At 36.5% G+C, this 15,797-nt stretch overlaps 1 protein-coding gene across 3 annotated transcripts in view; it reads right to left on the bottom strand.

Moving 5' to 3' along the window:
• LOC115442953 (microtubule-associated serine/threonine-protein kinase 3) overlaps window positions 1-15,797 on the bottom strand; it is an 86,278-nt gene extending 70,481 nt beyond the window's left edge. For 2 of the 3 annotated variants that reach the window (XM_037439449.1, XM_037439454.1), the window contains exon 1: window positions 15,366-15,796. In XM_037439449.1, the coding sequence (XP_037295346.1) occupies window positions 15,366-15,498 (133 nt within the window). In that variant the 5' untranslated portion in view covers window positions 15,499-15,796. Of the gene's footprint in view, window positions 1-15,365 lie in introns of all 3 variants that reach the window. The other variant, XM_037439455.1, reaches the window with a different exon arrangement.

Here is a 15,797-nt window from a genome sequence, read left to right as displayed (position 1 = left end):
TCTGTCTTAACATCTTAATTGGTGAATAGCATCTGGATTTAGATACTCACTCTATCCCCAAAGGGCTAGGCAGAGAAACAACTATTGCACCCAATTTTTGCCATGTCTGTTGATGTTATGACGTGATCAATATTCCCATAAAACTAGCAACCGGATTACCTAGCGACAATTATCTCCAATCCATAGTCAACATACAAAACACGACAGATCAAGATTGATTTTAACTGAAGGGCGACCGGCTAAACTAAGCCACGGCCGCACACGCGGGACAGTAGCTCGAATTGGGAACTTGACAGACAGTTGTTAAGTAACCTATCTATTAAAGTAGCGAGCGAGGCCGAAACAATGAAAATTACTAATGAAATTGTACGACATGCACTTTTTTATAGCAGGTCACCTGATGGCACGGGTAGTCTGCACCCAGTCTAGGATGCTTTTTTTTAAGATCGGGGAAATCTATTAACGGATTTCAGCTGTACTCGCCAGTATAAACTGTCCTACTAATTAAAACCCCGCAATTAAACACTCTCTCCCTAATTTTGAAGGTCACGGGGTGCGCAAGTGCATGCAACAGCAACCATCGCAGGAGACGGCTCTTAGACAGTCTCTCGCCATCCAAGGAATGAGATGTTTGTAAAATCACACATACATACAATACTACACGCCAGCCTAGGCATTATCTGCCCTGTAGCGGGTCACGCGCCGGTGGTCTCACCGACGCCTGCAGTCCAGAATGCTGACACATCCTGCTACTATTATTTTTCGAACCACCCAAATTATCACTGTATCTAACACGGAAGCTTTTTAGTCCGAGAATTGAGACACAGACCCCCTTAAATTTAACTAGTTAAGTCCATTACTGAGTGATCACTGCCCATATAGACAAAGGAACCTTCTCCACTCCGGTCTTCGTGAATAATACATAGCCAGTCGATTCCAATTCCCTAGAGCATTACAATCACGACTTAAAACTAAGACGGTACCCTCGTGGTGTACAAACACTAACAGCTGTATCAATTCGTCATGGCAATAGATGTGAATCAATTGCAGCGCGAAGGGCAGTGGGCTGAAACTAAGTCATGGCCACAGTGCAGCGGCAGTAAAGCAAATTGTGGACATATTGTAATAACATAACTTTGATTAGATTATTGACGTGCTAAAATATTGTTTGTATTTCTGAGAGTTGTTATTGATTTTTTATCTAGAAATGAAAAGCCACGTCGAAGTCATAATAGTGCTCGAATACCGATAGCGTCAAGCGAGTCATGCACAAAGCATTTTGTAAAATATACGAACCCCGACTAGACTCTAAATGGTAGGCTACTTACACGGCGTGTATCCGAAAACAATTATCCAAATTTAAAGCTTACCTATCGAACCATGCTAAACCAAATCGTGGCCAATAAATGGTAAACGCGCGACGCACCATCCGGTGTTTAGTTCGTGCCTAGACTCAAACTACTAAGTATAATTGAAAGATATCTATTCTTATCAAATAACTATTAAGTTATTTGATAAGAATAGATATCTTTAACATAATCGATGTCTTACTTAATAGTAAGACATCGATTATGTTAAAATATTGATGTCAACAACAAATCACATAATCGAAGAAATAATTAACCTAACAAAACAAACTAATTAGAATACCGATAACAATATCCAAGCACCAAACACCCAATGATTTCCCTAATCTAGAAATGTCCAAGCCAATGCTGCATTATGCAGGTCATATAAACATGACTTAGATCGTCTATCCGTAATCTCTATATTGGGGACACCAGACACTAATATTGTATTTGTTTTGATAAACAAACACACAAACAATCTATATGTGCCAGATAAGGCTAAAGTAGTGATGTATTTATCGTTTGCATATTCAGCAAAATGTGAAGTTGTTTTTGCTCGATTTACATGTAAAACGATAAGTTACCTTTTTTTAGTAGCACGGAAGATACGATCAAGTATGTCTGATGGTAAGTGATTGAAATTGTCCAAGAATATTGTCGCAATTGAGGAGTTCCAACTAGGAGAATTAGAATGACCAATGAAAGTAATGCATGCATCACGCAACGCACCACCAAAGCCCGGTTTGCTTAGTCTTTGTAGATTTTTTGTAAATCGATGATCAAATGGGTCGAAAATATACAAGTTATTTCAAAATGGGTCCAAATCAAATATAAGCAAACTCATTCTGTAAAATGAAGAATTTTATCAGGTATTCACTTTAAAAAGACGTGACAAAGTTCTTATGCTTACAGGAGTAAATTCTGACATCCTTAGCGGGAATTTGTAAAGTAATACATATCAAGATGAATTCAACCTTGACTTTGAAATCAGCCTTGTTAAGCGTTAGCTTCATGATTCAAGTAGGCGCTTCGCGTGGAGCAAATATTAGTATTGACATTTGTCGTTCAGTGTCACCTTACTATTCCACTTCTTGTATATTATTACAATATTTAAATATATTTTATAACAGTCGAGCATTATAGCATATTGCTATTCTGATGATAAATGTGATATTCTTTCAAAACAGCAGCAACACCACTATAACTTCGAATTACCAAACATTTTAATTCACTGCTCAACTTTGAGACTTCAATATGTTGTAAATACCATTAATTGAATTAAACAATGTTTTAATAATAACACTGTAATTTCCCATCTGATTCATGCACTTAATATTCACCATTACAATGATAATATTTACTAGTATATAGGTAAAGAGTTTGTTCGTTTCAACGCGCTAATCAACATTACATTACTCCTGAGTGCTATAGGCCACTTTTATCCCGGGAAAATATTTAAGTCGGAAAATCTTTATTAGGTAGGCGAAGCCGCATGCAAAACCTAGTTTATCAATACAGTTGAAGACGCTACACAAACGCCTAACTCATCGCATCATAGTGATTCACACACGGATATTATCACTTTGAGACAGGAATGATAGCATCGACAATGCAAGGCAACGCCTCACAAGCTACCAAAATACGTACGGTGTTTAAATTATTTGGACATACGATTCTATCAGCATATGACATTCAATTGACTGCATTCCATATTTAGGGTTCACTCAATATCTCTGTGTCAGTGTGGAGTGTGGAACAGTTATGAACTCAAAATATTTGTTTCGGGTCTAAGTTTTGAAACGAAAGTCCTACTTTATTTTAACGTGACACTACGTTTGTAGTAGTAGTACGTAGCCTGACAAGGACCGGCTTATACAAACACACCGGACTTTTTGGAGAGCGCCTTAGACGCTCGCAACCCTTGATAATTAAGGTGGTAGCTCAAGGTTCATACAGTTTGTATTTAATTAAATTCACGTCTAGTTAGTGATTAGTTCTCGCAGTTGAAGAAAAATGTAAAAATAATTAATAATCATGGATATTTCTGCCTTTAAAATTTCGTCATATTAAATTTTAAAGGCCGAAATATCCATGATTATTAATTATTTTTACATTTTTCTTCAACTGCGAGAACTAATCACTAACTAGACGTGAATTTAAATTCTTTACTTGCCAATACTTGTTTAGTTACCCAGATTAAAGCCGAAACAAAATGTATGAAAATGGACCTTGAGCTACCACCTTAAGCGAACATGCTGAAGGCAACCCACTAACGGGTTACGAACCTCGGCTCAAGACGGTCACTGAGAGATGATGAGCCCTCAACGATTATGGATACGGTCTTGTGGATTGTAAGAGTTTCAAAAACTCGTTTTCACGACGAATAGCCAATCATATCGTCCTCTGGGTCTGTCAGAACTGAACATGGTCTCCATTTAGTGCGATCGAATGGAATATTAATCGAATTTTGCTTGACCAACGTAAAAAGTCCCACGTATTTTAAAACTACAATACAAGACTTGCATTTCGGTGTAGACTGGCTTATGTCTATGTAATTCTTGCAAAAAAATAAAATACTAAAGTAATGCACAAGATTGTGTTCGACAATTTGTAAAGAGGTTTCAATCTTATTACCTTCGTGTATCGGAATTACGCAAGACGTTTTTTGCGTTCGGTAGAATTTTACATATTATTCGCATTACAATGGCTGTTGATATCGATTGCTTGTTCAAGTACACCAGGCCTTTACAAGTCTAAAACCTTCCTATATTAGACATCATAAAATAATCTAGAATGCCTAAACCTTTACGTTATAACATTAGAATTGTAAGATTATTTAGAATTAAACAATTTCAAAGATTGACAGTTAATGTAATTGTTTTATTAATACTTCGCTACGATAACTCGTGACCACTTAAAATGCCATCTATACCACCTTTAAAATAAAAACGGTAGTAAAAATGCCGAAACCATACTTTTTCCGTTAATATTTTTATTAGACTTGCACTACCGCGCTGCAACTGTGACGCTCTCGACCGCCGAGCACCGCTGCCATCGTACAAACGAGCTGGTAATCTTTATTAATTGATATCTGTACTGAATACCGATAGTGCTCGCGTATTCATGTATTTCCAGGCTGGTCGGTTTAATCATTTTGTAATTTAGTTAGTTTGTTGGTGGGAGTATATCTTTTACGTTTTACTTTTGCGAATTTTACATCGAAATAAAACTATATTTCGGATTTTATATCGGATTTTCATATTATAATTTATTAACAGAAAAGAAAATAATAATATAATAAACCACGAAAAATTTTGTCATTGATTTCTCGTTGACTGGTAGCTCTCATAAATGAGAGTGCCTGGGTAGGTACCACCCGCAATGTCTATTTCTGTCGCCAAACAGTGTGTAGTCACTGTTGTGTTCCGGTTTGAAGGACATTGTAGCCAGTGTAACTACTGGACTTAATCAGATTTACATCTCACGTCTCGGGATGGCGAGCGCAGTGGAATACCGAACAATACTTTGTAATTCAAAGTATTGGATGGTGTTTATACTGTTTATGAGCGGTCATGTCGCTTACCATCAGACAAACGGCAACTCGTCTCGTCATTCAAGGCAATAAAAGAAAAATACTTGTATTGCATATCTCATAGACGATGTAACATAAGAGATGACTATTAAGTGTATATCAAATACTCATCTACATTAGTCAGTATGATGCATGGTGTGATGCAATTAGCGTATTGTAAAGCTGTCTTCAAAACACACATGATTATTATACTATTTACATTATCCGAACTACTAAACATTTCGCTGGCTTACGATTACAAGGTTCTATTATATATTTGTAGTGCAATTTGAATTATATACTTATATCACATAGTTTACTTTCGAGTGTATTTATTTCTAATATAATGCTGCCGATTAATGTATATGATACGCGACCATACACTCGTATACAACCCAAACCAACAAACAATGTTATTAAAAAACTTCCTCTATTCAAACGAGACACATCAAATAAATTTTAATTTTACTATCACTGTTTAACACTACTTTCGCTTACGGGTCAGCATTCGCGTTCGCGTTCGGCCGCGCGAATATTTCGTTACTGTTCCGTTCGGGGAGACTCTTCGTTACTTAGATACTAGTTGTGTTAATACTGGCCCATTGCTAGGCATGAGTCTTTTCCAATGCTGAGAGGTTTAGGTCTTAGTCCACCACCCTGGCTTAGTGCGGGTTGGCAGACTTCACAAAACTTCGTATTTCTAATATATACTTTGAAACAAGCCCCTGTTAAGATAAATCTACAATCTTATACGTAAGTAACCGACCAGATCACCCGCATTCTTCAACCATTCAACAATCAAAACCAACACCGTCAGGAGAAGGGTAACCCACTAGTCAATTCTGCGAAACCAACGGAGCACGACAGGAACCAACGCCTAGACCTTCAGCAGGAGGAATGCGGCCGCGCGGCTCGCCCCAGCGCCACTGACACGCACAACCAGTCGCTGCACGAGACGTATGACTTACTACTACAAAAACACACAAACACACACACACACTTTTAAACCCGAAGGGGTAGACAGTGGCGCAACTAATGCATTCACTTTTCGGCGTGTGTATATGCCCTTGCCAGGGGGCAAGCCTATCGCCATGTGGAGTACAAATTCCAGCCTACGGGCTGCTAATGAAAAGAAAAAATGTGCCCTTGCCTTACCAGAGATTCGAACCCGAGACCATAAAAAGTCACACCACGCACGCAATAACTACACCACTGAGTCTTACTAGTAGTATACTATACGACTGATATAAAAGGGGTACTGTCTAAAGCAGATTAGTGTAGAGAAATAATCGATCCGAGCCGAGAAACCACTGGCCCACAGAATCGTCGTCATTGTAAATTGACAACTCGATGTTGCGTTTTTGGGACGAGTGACTTCTAGTGGCCCAATCAATCTATACACCTTCCTAATCCCTGTTTCTATAATACCCAATTATAGCTGGATCAAGCTTTCTGTGATGTTTACTCTTTTTGGGCTGTGGAGATCACCCAACATTAGTTTGGATTGTACAAGTAATTATGTATGCATTTAAGTCATAAAAAGGAGTTAATATAGACTCCATACTCCACTATTTCAACGTGTCCTAAAACCATAATATCACTACATAAAGAGCTAGGTTCAGAGATAAGTTATGAGCTAAACAAAGATCCGCGACTCTCAAGCACAGTTATGTGCGACAGTCGTGAACACAAAACATTTGAAACAATGTGGTCGTGTGCCGTGAACAGGCTGCGCGGGCGCACGCGCACGCTCTGATAAACGCTAGACACCCGGCCCGGCCTAGACCAGTTTAGGACTCTTGTTTACGCTGCCTGAGGGGTTTTATCCTTTCTATTTACCTTTTTACGAGTACAAAACGTAGCGGTTGTAAATACAATCAAAACTAACGTGACCGAACGTAAGGTCACTACTTGAGGAATACGATGCTCAAAACACGTAGCAAATTATCTCACCTGAGAATCGAATTCACAACTTTCCGGCTTACCGACGATGAGAACATAGCATTCAATATCAGACTTTATAAACAAAACAAGAAACATCTGTATAGACAAGTACATCGGTATAAAAAAAATCTGGAAATAAGTCCAGGCTTTCCAACCAACACGTTAGTGGAATATGTATTCCACACTCACCAACCTTCACAGTTTCAACAGGTTCAGGTTCTCGAACCTTACGTTGCATTTCTACCAGCCCTTTCACGTACAGACAACCTCATAAACTATTATGTCAATAGTTTAAGAATTCCGACACATGTTCAGCAAATATTCGGCGATACCTTATCGTACCCGGATAACACCAAACGCCGTCCGAGTGCATTGATAACGATAACAGCGAACACTAATCAGCTGACCACGGACACACCATGGACATAGTGTTTCATGTTGTATTGAATTAAGTGTTATATTTCAATATATCGCTTAAGCTGTGTTTAGATTAACAAGAAAACTTGTGATTGTCTTCCGCAAGTTGCAAATTTTTAAACTTGCTGGATATATGTCGAGTCGTATGTGTATAACGCAGTCTTAATAAAATAATGACCTACAATATTTCAAAATTGTTAATTTGTGGCAGTCGTCGGAAAACTAATTTTTGTATGCTACCCTTTTATTTGAAGTTGCTATAAAATTAAGCCTATTAAAGATAGGTAAAAAATGAAACCTATAGCAATGAAAAAGAAAGGGAAAAAACTAATAAGTCGCAAACAGAAATTGGTTGTTTGACGATTCCCACAAATTGGCAATTTTGAAATGAGTCATTATTTCATTAAGAGTGCGATAAATCTATTATAATGAACACTTCACCCAAAATACTGGTTAACCTAGTTTGGGTGCCAGGGGACCAAAACCTTGTCATGTAACACATTTTTTTTGTGAAATAAATAAATACAAATCATAATATTTCCGCTAATGTTAACTTATATGACCCATATGTTGAGGTCGCTGGATGCGGGCCACTTCCCATAGATCGATCTGGTAATCTTTGGGGGAGGCCCATGTTCAGCAATGGACATCCTGCGACTGATGATGATGCACATATGAAAGATTATACTCAATATATTGGTGCTAGAACTTGCTAGCTAATATTTGGCCGTTTATTTGCCCTATGTCATATAGATATGGAGTCGGCACAACACACTAAGCATGTTTCAGAAAGGATTTGACTTTTTACGAACTATCTGCCTAAATTGAGCAGCATCGAGAATTCAATCCTGGATAAACGTTACAAGAACTCATATAAAATACTGTCTAACCTGGGAGTCCAACACAAGACCTTGTAATCCGAAGCCCGCTTTACGCTACCACCACACAAAAAGTCCACAGCCATAGTCAAGGAAGGAAAAACTAAAAGTAAACAATACTATGTTATCATTTCAAACACTGGCCGTATTTTTACCTGTCGACATTACAAAGAAAAGTAGGTTATTATAAGTTTTGTTTATATTTAATATTTTCCTTAAACATGGTAGCCACATACTTACTTATAAACTTGTTTTAGCGTTAAGAGGTGGTTAAGAATTGCTTAAATAGCTGTCAAATCATCACCGGTTTCTAAGTTTAAACCTTATTAAGAGGCAAGATGGCGGGTTTTTGACATACAGCTGATCGAGTAAATTTGTGTTTTACCTAAGTATAGCTTTGCGAATTTTTTATAAGACTGATAATGTAAAAAAACATTATTAGTGACTTCGGAGCACATATGGGAAACCTGCTATAATTTACCGGGAATTCGCGTTACAGGATTAAGAAATCAAGTACAAAGCAGAATATTTCTGCCGATCGTCGACGAATGCAATTTTTTCATTGGTCATCGACATTAGCTGCATTATTCATAGTCCTTGCCATCAAGTGCAGTATACTTACTAATAAAAGGATTAAAATTAAAATATGGTACATTCGATTTCGTAAAAATAAAGACTACTTCGGATTCTATCGCGGTTAGTATTTTATTTTTCTCCCGACGTTTCGAAGACTTTGCAGCCTTCATGGTCACGGGGGGGACTGAGGTGTTGTTCATCCGCAAAGTCAAAGTTACAATATCGACCTACATTTTACAATTATACAACTTTTTAAATTTTTTTTTTGCTGTTGGTGGTCCGATCTACGTAGAATGAGCTCACAGTGTCTTGAAGATCCGAAAATTAGTTTAATTTCAATGTCTAACATTCGCGTAAACATAAGAAATCATTATAAAAATAAAGACTGCCCTCCAGTGACGAAAGGTGGAATTCTCCGAAAGGAAACCTGACACTACATATACGTCTTACTATGCATAAATGTGGGGAATAATATCTGATCGTATTTTAAGAGAATTATAATAAAATGTTTTTGTACGCATATCTGATTTTCGGTGCATGAGAGAAAGGTGATAGTGCTTTCTGTCTCTCGCGAGCAATGGTGGCTACGGCAGACGCTAGGGCGTGCACACAACCTCATAATTAAAATTAAGTAAATATTTTGAGTAGGATTCCTCTCTTTTATTTGCCCCTCATCCTTACATAAATGCGGTCTGTATATCGTTCTAATGATTATAATTAGATTCTACATAAAAGGGAGTTGTCAGACATTGGGTTATATTGACCCTTAGCTACTGCTGCCCTATGACCTTTTCAAATGTCCAATGTTGACGAATGTTTACAATGACATACTTAATTATAACTTCCTGTGTATATTACTTTAATCACGTCTTATTTACGTCTTATGACGATAATGATGGTGAAAGGTTATGTTCACAAATACGATCGTGTGAAAAAGTTTTTCCGTGATAAAAGTCCTGGTTTATATTTTCCGGTGAAAAATGGTGCCTATATTTTAATTAAAGCGGCGATACCCTAGTTGGGTGTGGAACGGACTGCCAAGACGAATGTCCGCAGGTTCAAATCAAAAGGGCACACACCTCTGACTTTTCTAAAAAATCATGTGTGTATTCATAGTGAATGTATCGTTCGCTTTAACGGTGAAGGAAAACATCGTGAGGAAACCTGCACATCTGAGAAGTTCTCTATAGGAAATTCGAAGGTGTGTGAAGTCTACCAATCCGCACTAGGCCAGCTTGGTGAACTAAGGCCTAATCCCTCTCAGTAGTAGAGGAGGCCCGTGCTCAGCAGTGGGCAAGTATATAATACAGGGCTCATATTATTATATATTATTATTATAATTAAAACCTCTAGCAAAACATAAGCGAAAACTGCATTCAATTCCATAGGATTTGCGTGATGCGTGTACGAACATACATCCTGACAAAACTTCTAAAAACTGTATTTTGACTTCTGTTGCTCTAATAACGAATCCCATATTAGTTTTCCATTAATATCTATAACCTACAGAAATCTGCCGATTAAAATGTTATAAGTAAAGATGATAGTCTTCCAATAGAATAATAAAAACTGTGGCAATATCACATTTCGCAACAACACAGACTACCGAAGCACTCGCATACAAAACAACGCGATGCAAAATGGCGGATAATCAAAATTCCAAAAACCGATGCAAGCGAATTACCATTTGGTAAACGTGGGCGGTTTGTTTGTGCCGCGTGAAGTGACACATTCAACACTTTCGATTGCGTCCATTGTTCATGTCAAGTGGCTTTGGAGTTGAAGATTTATAAATGCAAAAAACGTCAAAATATTTCAACACTTTTTATTGGGGATATACTATGAATACAAAGAGTATCGCTCAATTTCTTGACCCTATAATGGGTCTGAAGTATAGCCGGTACTAGAATTTTTATGGATTTTGTTTTAGTCAGAGCTTGAATAACATTTTTTTTTACAATAACAGTGACGAACCAATGACCTCCCACTTCACTGTTAGCTTCCAATCTACTACGTGGAACGCCTTAAACATAACACAGCGTTACTTCCGAAAACTATTACAATATTGTACGATTTGTTGACAATTGCCGTCGTTATGCCGCGCTGCTCGATCGACCCTTCACGCTTCGTTTAAAGGACACGAAATTGTTGGACCACGTGACCCGGAATACAATTCAACAGCATGATACTATAAAAAAAAAACACGATTCACCGATTTCCATTATACTAAAAATTTCCCATACAATTTGTTTTTTTTTTACGAGCACGATAAAGTGCCCCCACTGCACCTGATAATAAGTGGAGACGGGTCCAATAGAACGTCGACTGACGAGAGATGATTACCCCTCGACAGCCGAGACAATTATGCCGCCCTGTTAGAACCGGATATATAATGCTTTATGCAACAATACAATAAGTGGGAGTCGGATTCACTCCAGTTTGATTTGGTTACGGCAAAAGATAACCACGATTGCTATAATTGGTCGTTTAAACGATAATAACAAAGTACATACAACTAATAAATGGTTTGAAGGATATTACAGTGTACAGCTCTTGTCAAACTTTATCAGCATCTGAGGACTCCTTCCATGCCTCTGTCTTCAAAGCCAATCATTCTCAACTTTATCCTCTAAACAAATTAGGTTTTGGGTTTTGTTCAGTAGCATATCAAAGCTTTAGTAGTTCCACGTTAACATTGCTACTGTTTAGGAGTGCCCATCATCCGCTAACGAACTGGTTCTCTAGTCATTCAGACAAATATTTTAATCTTATGCTAGACCAACAACATACATATTTTAATAAAAGAAGTCGTTTGATGAAACTACATAGTTTTGTAGTAACATCTGTCATTCCTTATACCATAATAAATAAAATTGATTTTGCCATCTTCACGATCTCGTTATCAAACCCAATAAGAAACTCTTATATAAACATTCTGGAAAGATATTTAGCCTATAACCAACACACCAAAAACGAATCGATAAATACCTCACTTATTAAAATCAAGTAGAACATAAAATGAATACATACATACATAGGTTTCAAAATCATAACCCTTTCTTGCTTAAAAGGGGCTCTAAAGAAAAAGTTGAGGACCACTGCCGATGATAGTTTGAGAACTCGTCGCAAGCGATATGCGAAGTAAACACGAAATTAAATTAACCTCATGTATTTAGGTGAAATGTGCTGTTTTTAATTACGTTAAGCATGACTCATTGCTAATTAAATTATATGAATACATTATGTACGAAACATAGTGTTTAAAACAGAATGGAGCGTGGAGGTGTGTATCACTACATAGTATAAAACAAAGTCGCTTTCTCTGTCCCTATGTATGCTTAAATCTTTAAAACTACGCAACGGTTTTTTATGCGGTTTTTTTTAATAGATAGAGCGATTCAAGAGGAAGGTTTATATGTATAATAATAACAGCCATTAAATAGTGGAGAAATATTGTTATTTTGTTATGTTATACCCGTGCGAAGCCAGAGCAGGCCGCTATGTTTTTATATACAACGTTCACAGTTTTTCTGTAGTGTATTGAGTATCAGCATTGCACCCGTGCGAAGCCGGGGCGGGTCGCTAGTTAAAAACATAAAAGTAACATTAACCGTAGTGCGAAGAAGCAGCTAAGTAGGCCGGCATGACTGTCGAATGGCTTTTGATTCTCTATCTAGACGGCATTGCGTTTACCATCACATGCAGTGGAGGCACTTTGTCCTGTCAGAATAATAAAAAAAAAATATGTACAGTGAATATGAGTTTATCTGGACTTCAGTAGTACGGATTAGCAATCGTCTGGATTGCCAACTGCGAGCCGCGACGGAATAAAACTGTATTAAACTCAGAAACCTTCTCAAACGATTTGGAAAATATTTTCCCAAAATCAAAATCACTTGATCCCAACAGTCACTGACCCGGGACCTCAGAGAAGTGGTCTTACCGCGCATAATAATACAACCATGACACCAAAGTAGTCAGAGGCAAGCATTTAATATGTACTGCAAATATTAAACTATGTTATGTTGGCGGCTTCGCCCGCGTCACGATAAAACTCCGACTTTATATTTTTCCGGGATAGAAACTAGCTTATGTTGTTCCCATCGTCACAAATTATCTCCATACCAAAGGTTATCTATATCTGTTGGGAACTTTTTAAGTTTATTACATTCACACAAACAGACACATGCAGCAGGGACTTTGTTTTATGATATATGTTTAAAAAAAATTACGAGGAACTATTCCATCGCACATAATTCAGCATTAACGCAGCACACACAATGGAAGCTCTCAAAAGGAATAAATTTTCTCCATTTTTGCAATATTTTTCATTGATGCTCCGCTCTTATTGGTCAGTATGTTATACAGCCTTATAGCCTTCCTTGGTAAATGGGCTATCTAACACTAAATCAAATTTTCAATTCAAACAAGTAGTTCTTAAGATTAGCATGTGCAAACAAACTCTACAGCCTTATAGGTATCAATATGTCTCAGTAATATAATATGCAAATTAAATTATTTCCAATAATTTTCTAAGAGCTCAATACATTCCATTCATTGAAATAACAGGAATTTATGTGTACACTGAAGTCATAATAAAACCATATAAAGTTGAACAGGAAGATATAACTGACACAATAACAATAAATAGTTATGGAAAATGTTATGCTTTGATGTCAAAATTTATTATAAACTAGCTTTTTCCCATGGTTCTGCTCGCATAATAAGTTTTTAACAGGATAAAGGTACCACTTTATATTTTCCTGTGATAAAAAATCGATAGCACTCAAGAGTAATATAGCTTTATATTAGTGAAAGAAATTTCGGTTCAGAAGTTCTAGAGGTTAGCCCCTACAAACAAACTCACAAACTTTCCTCTTTACAATATTAGTATCGATAGCATTTTCTCTGTATTTTTGCATCATTCAGACCCTATTACTACAAAATTGATTTTTTACTATTTAAACACGAAAACGATTTTGAAGTAGCCATAAATACTGATAATAGAAATGGTTGAAGCTTGTAACAATAAACTGTTTGTCGAAAACATACTTTTCATGGGAAATGCCCCTAACAATACCCTTAATAATCTGAAAATTACATTAAACAAAACTACTATACTATTCCTGTATAATTGTGATAACCTTACATTAGAATAATTAATTCATAATGTCACCTTATTTTATAGGAGGCCAATATAATAAGCAATTGATGATAATGGCAAGCACCCAACAATGTTGCTCCAAAACAATTTGAATGAATACCATCATCACATGCTGAATCAAACCACACATCTATACATATTATAAAACAATGTCCCCTGTTCTATCGGTCTGTGTGTTATTGATTTTCTCAAAATGTACTAAACAGATTTTTACAAAATTTGGTGTGGAGATAGTTTAAGACACTGGGAAGGTTTTAGGTTTTAGGTTTTACTTTCTATCCTGGGAAAATATATAGCCAGAATCTTATCCCGGGAAAACTCCTTCACACCAATGCCTTTAAGGAATACAGTATGAAAAGGGTGTAAAATCTAATTAGCATTATAAAAATTTGCAAACCGTATTTTTGCATATTAGTACCTATATATTGTGTTCTTTTATGTCACTAATTAATTAAGACTACTATAAAACATTGTAGACAATTTTAATATAGGAAACAGTTCAGACTAATTTATAATACATTGATTGATTGTTGCATATTGCCAAAACAATACTAATTTTTTGACTTGTGTTGTTGTTCTTAAAAAAAGATTTGTTGATATGAATGTCTTGAGATAAGAAAGATTGTGTGTTAAAAATAAATGTTAAAATATTTTTCAATAGATTTAAGAGTAGCAAGATATCTAACAGAAATTATTATTGCAATCATTTATTGAATAACAAACATTCACAATTATAGATGAATTGTTAATCTTAATATAAAGAAATGTTTCATAGTAATCATTAGTGTTCATATAAATATTTATTGGTTCATGCTTTTCCCATTGTAAATAAATAACAGTCTAAAATGAATTCATCAAAATTGTTACTAAAAGTATATAAAGCTTTAAATGTTAATAAAATTATTCAAATATGTTTGCAAAAAAAAAACATGGAATATTGTTTTTTTTATTAATCTTTAATTCAGTGTTAACATTTACATTCATGTATTCATACTTATCTCTGTATTTACTATTTTAATCAACTTAAAATACAGTCAATGTAATTAAGATATCAGGTAGTAGATAACATGATGTGTATTAAAACACGATCAATAGACAACACAAAGTGTGTGTACCCGAAAATAATAAAAAATAACGTAACCAAAGGTGTATGATGCGTCGTAATTTATGATCGTAAATACAAATATGTGTTTATTGTTTATTTTTATCAATGAGACCGCCATCTGGGTCACCGTAATGCAATTAGCATGAAAACATTCGACATCGGTGCAGACTACGGCTCAATAACACGATTATAAATGTTTTCATAACGCACGGCGCGCTCGCCGCATTGCCAATGCCCGCAAAACACTCATTCACGCCTTAGCAATTAAATTGACGCCAGATAAACCTTGAAAACACTGCGAAATCGCCTTAACAGGCGTATCGTATAGATATACGACCAACTCTATTAACATGAGGCGTACCTTCAGCGCTTTGATTGAGCGATGACGGGGCTCCTGAAGCCGACAGATCTTTCTTCTGTCCATTTTTCGGCGGATCCGAGTCCGAATCGTCGAAAACCAGCGTTCGTACGGACTGGGAACATCGGCGATCCATCTCCACTCTCACTACACTACACACAAACTATCTAATATTTTCCCCATTTATCACCCTGCACGCGTGTTACTACGACACGGTCTATTTACATGACACCGTTTATGATAAACGTATGTAAACGGCGCGTAAAAAACTGTTAATGTTCACACGACAAATGCAAAATATTTTTCTATGCCATGACAAATAACGCGATACACGACTCCTCACACAAATCGAAAAAGTGACAATTGTGAAGGTAATGGTGTTGTCAGCTCATATGTTTTCTCCCCACCTACTATCAAATCAAGTGAAATTCCAAT

The sequence above is a fragment of the Manduca sexta genome, chromosome 3 (assembly GCF_014839805.1).
Source record: "Manduca sexta isolate Smith_Timp_Sample1 chromosome 3, JHU_Msex_v1.0, whole genome shotgun sequence".
NCBI classification, from domain to species: Eukaryota; Metazoa; Arthropoda; class Insecta; order Lepidoptera; family Sphingidae; genus Manduca; species Manduca sexta.
The sequence above is the reverse complement of the archived record's forward strand: the minus strand, read 5'-3'. Positions and strand labels throughout refer to the sequence as shown.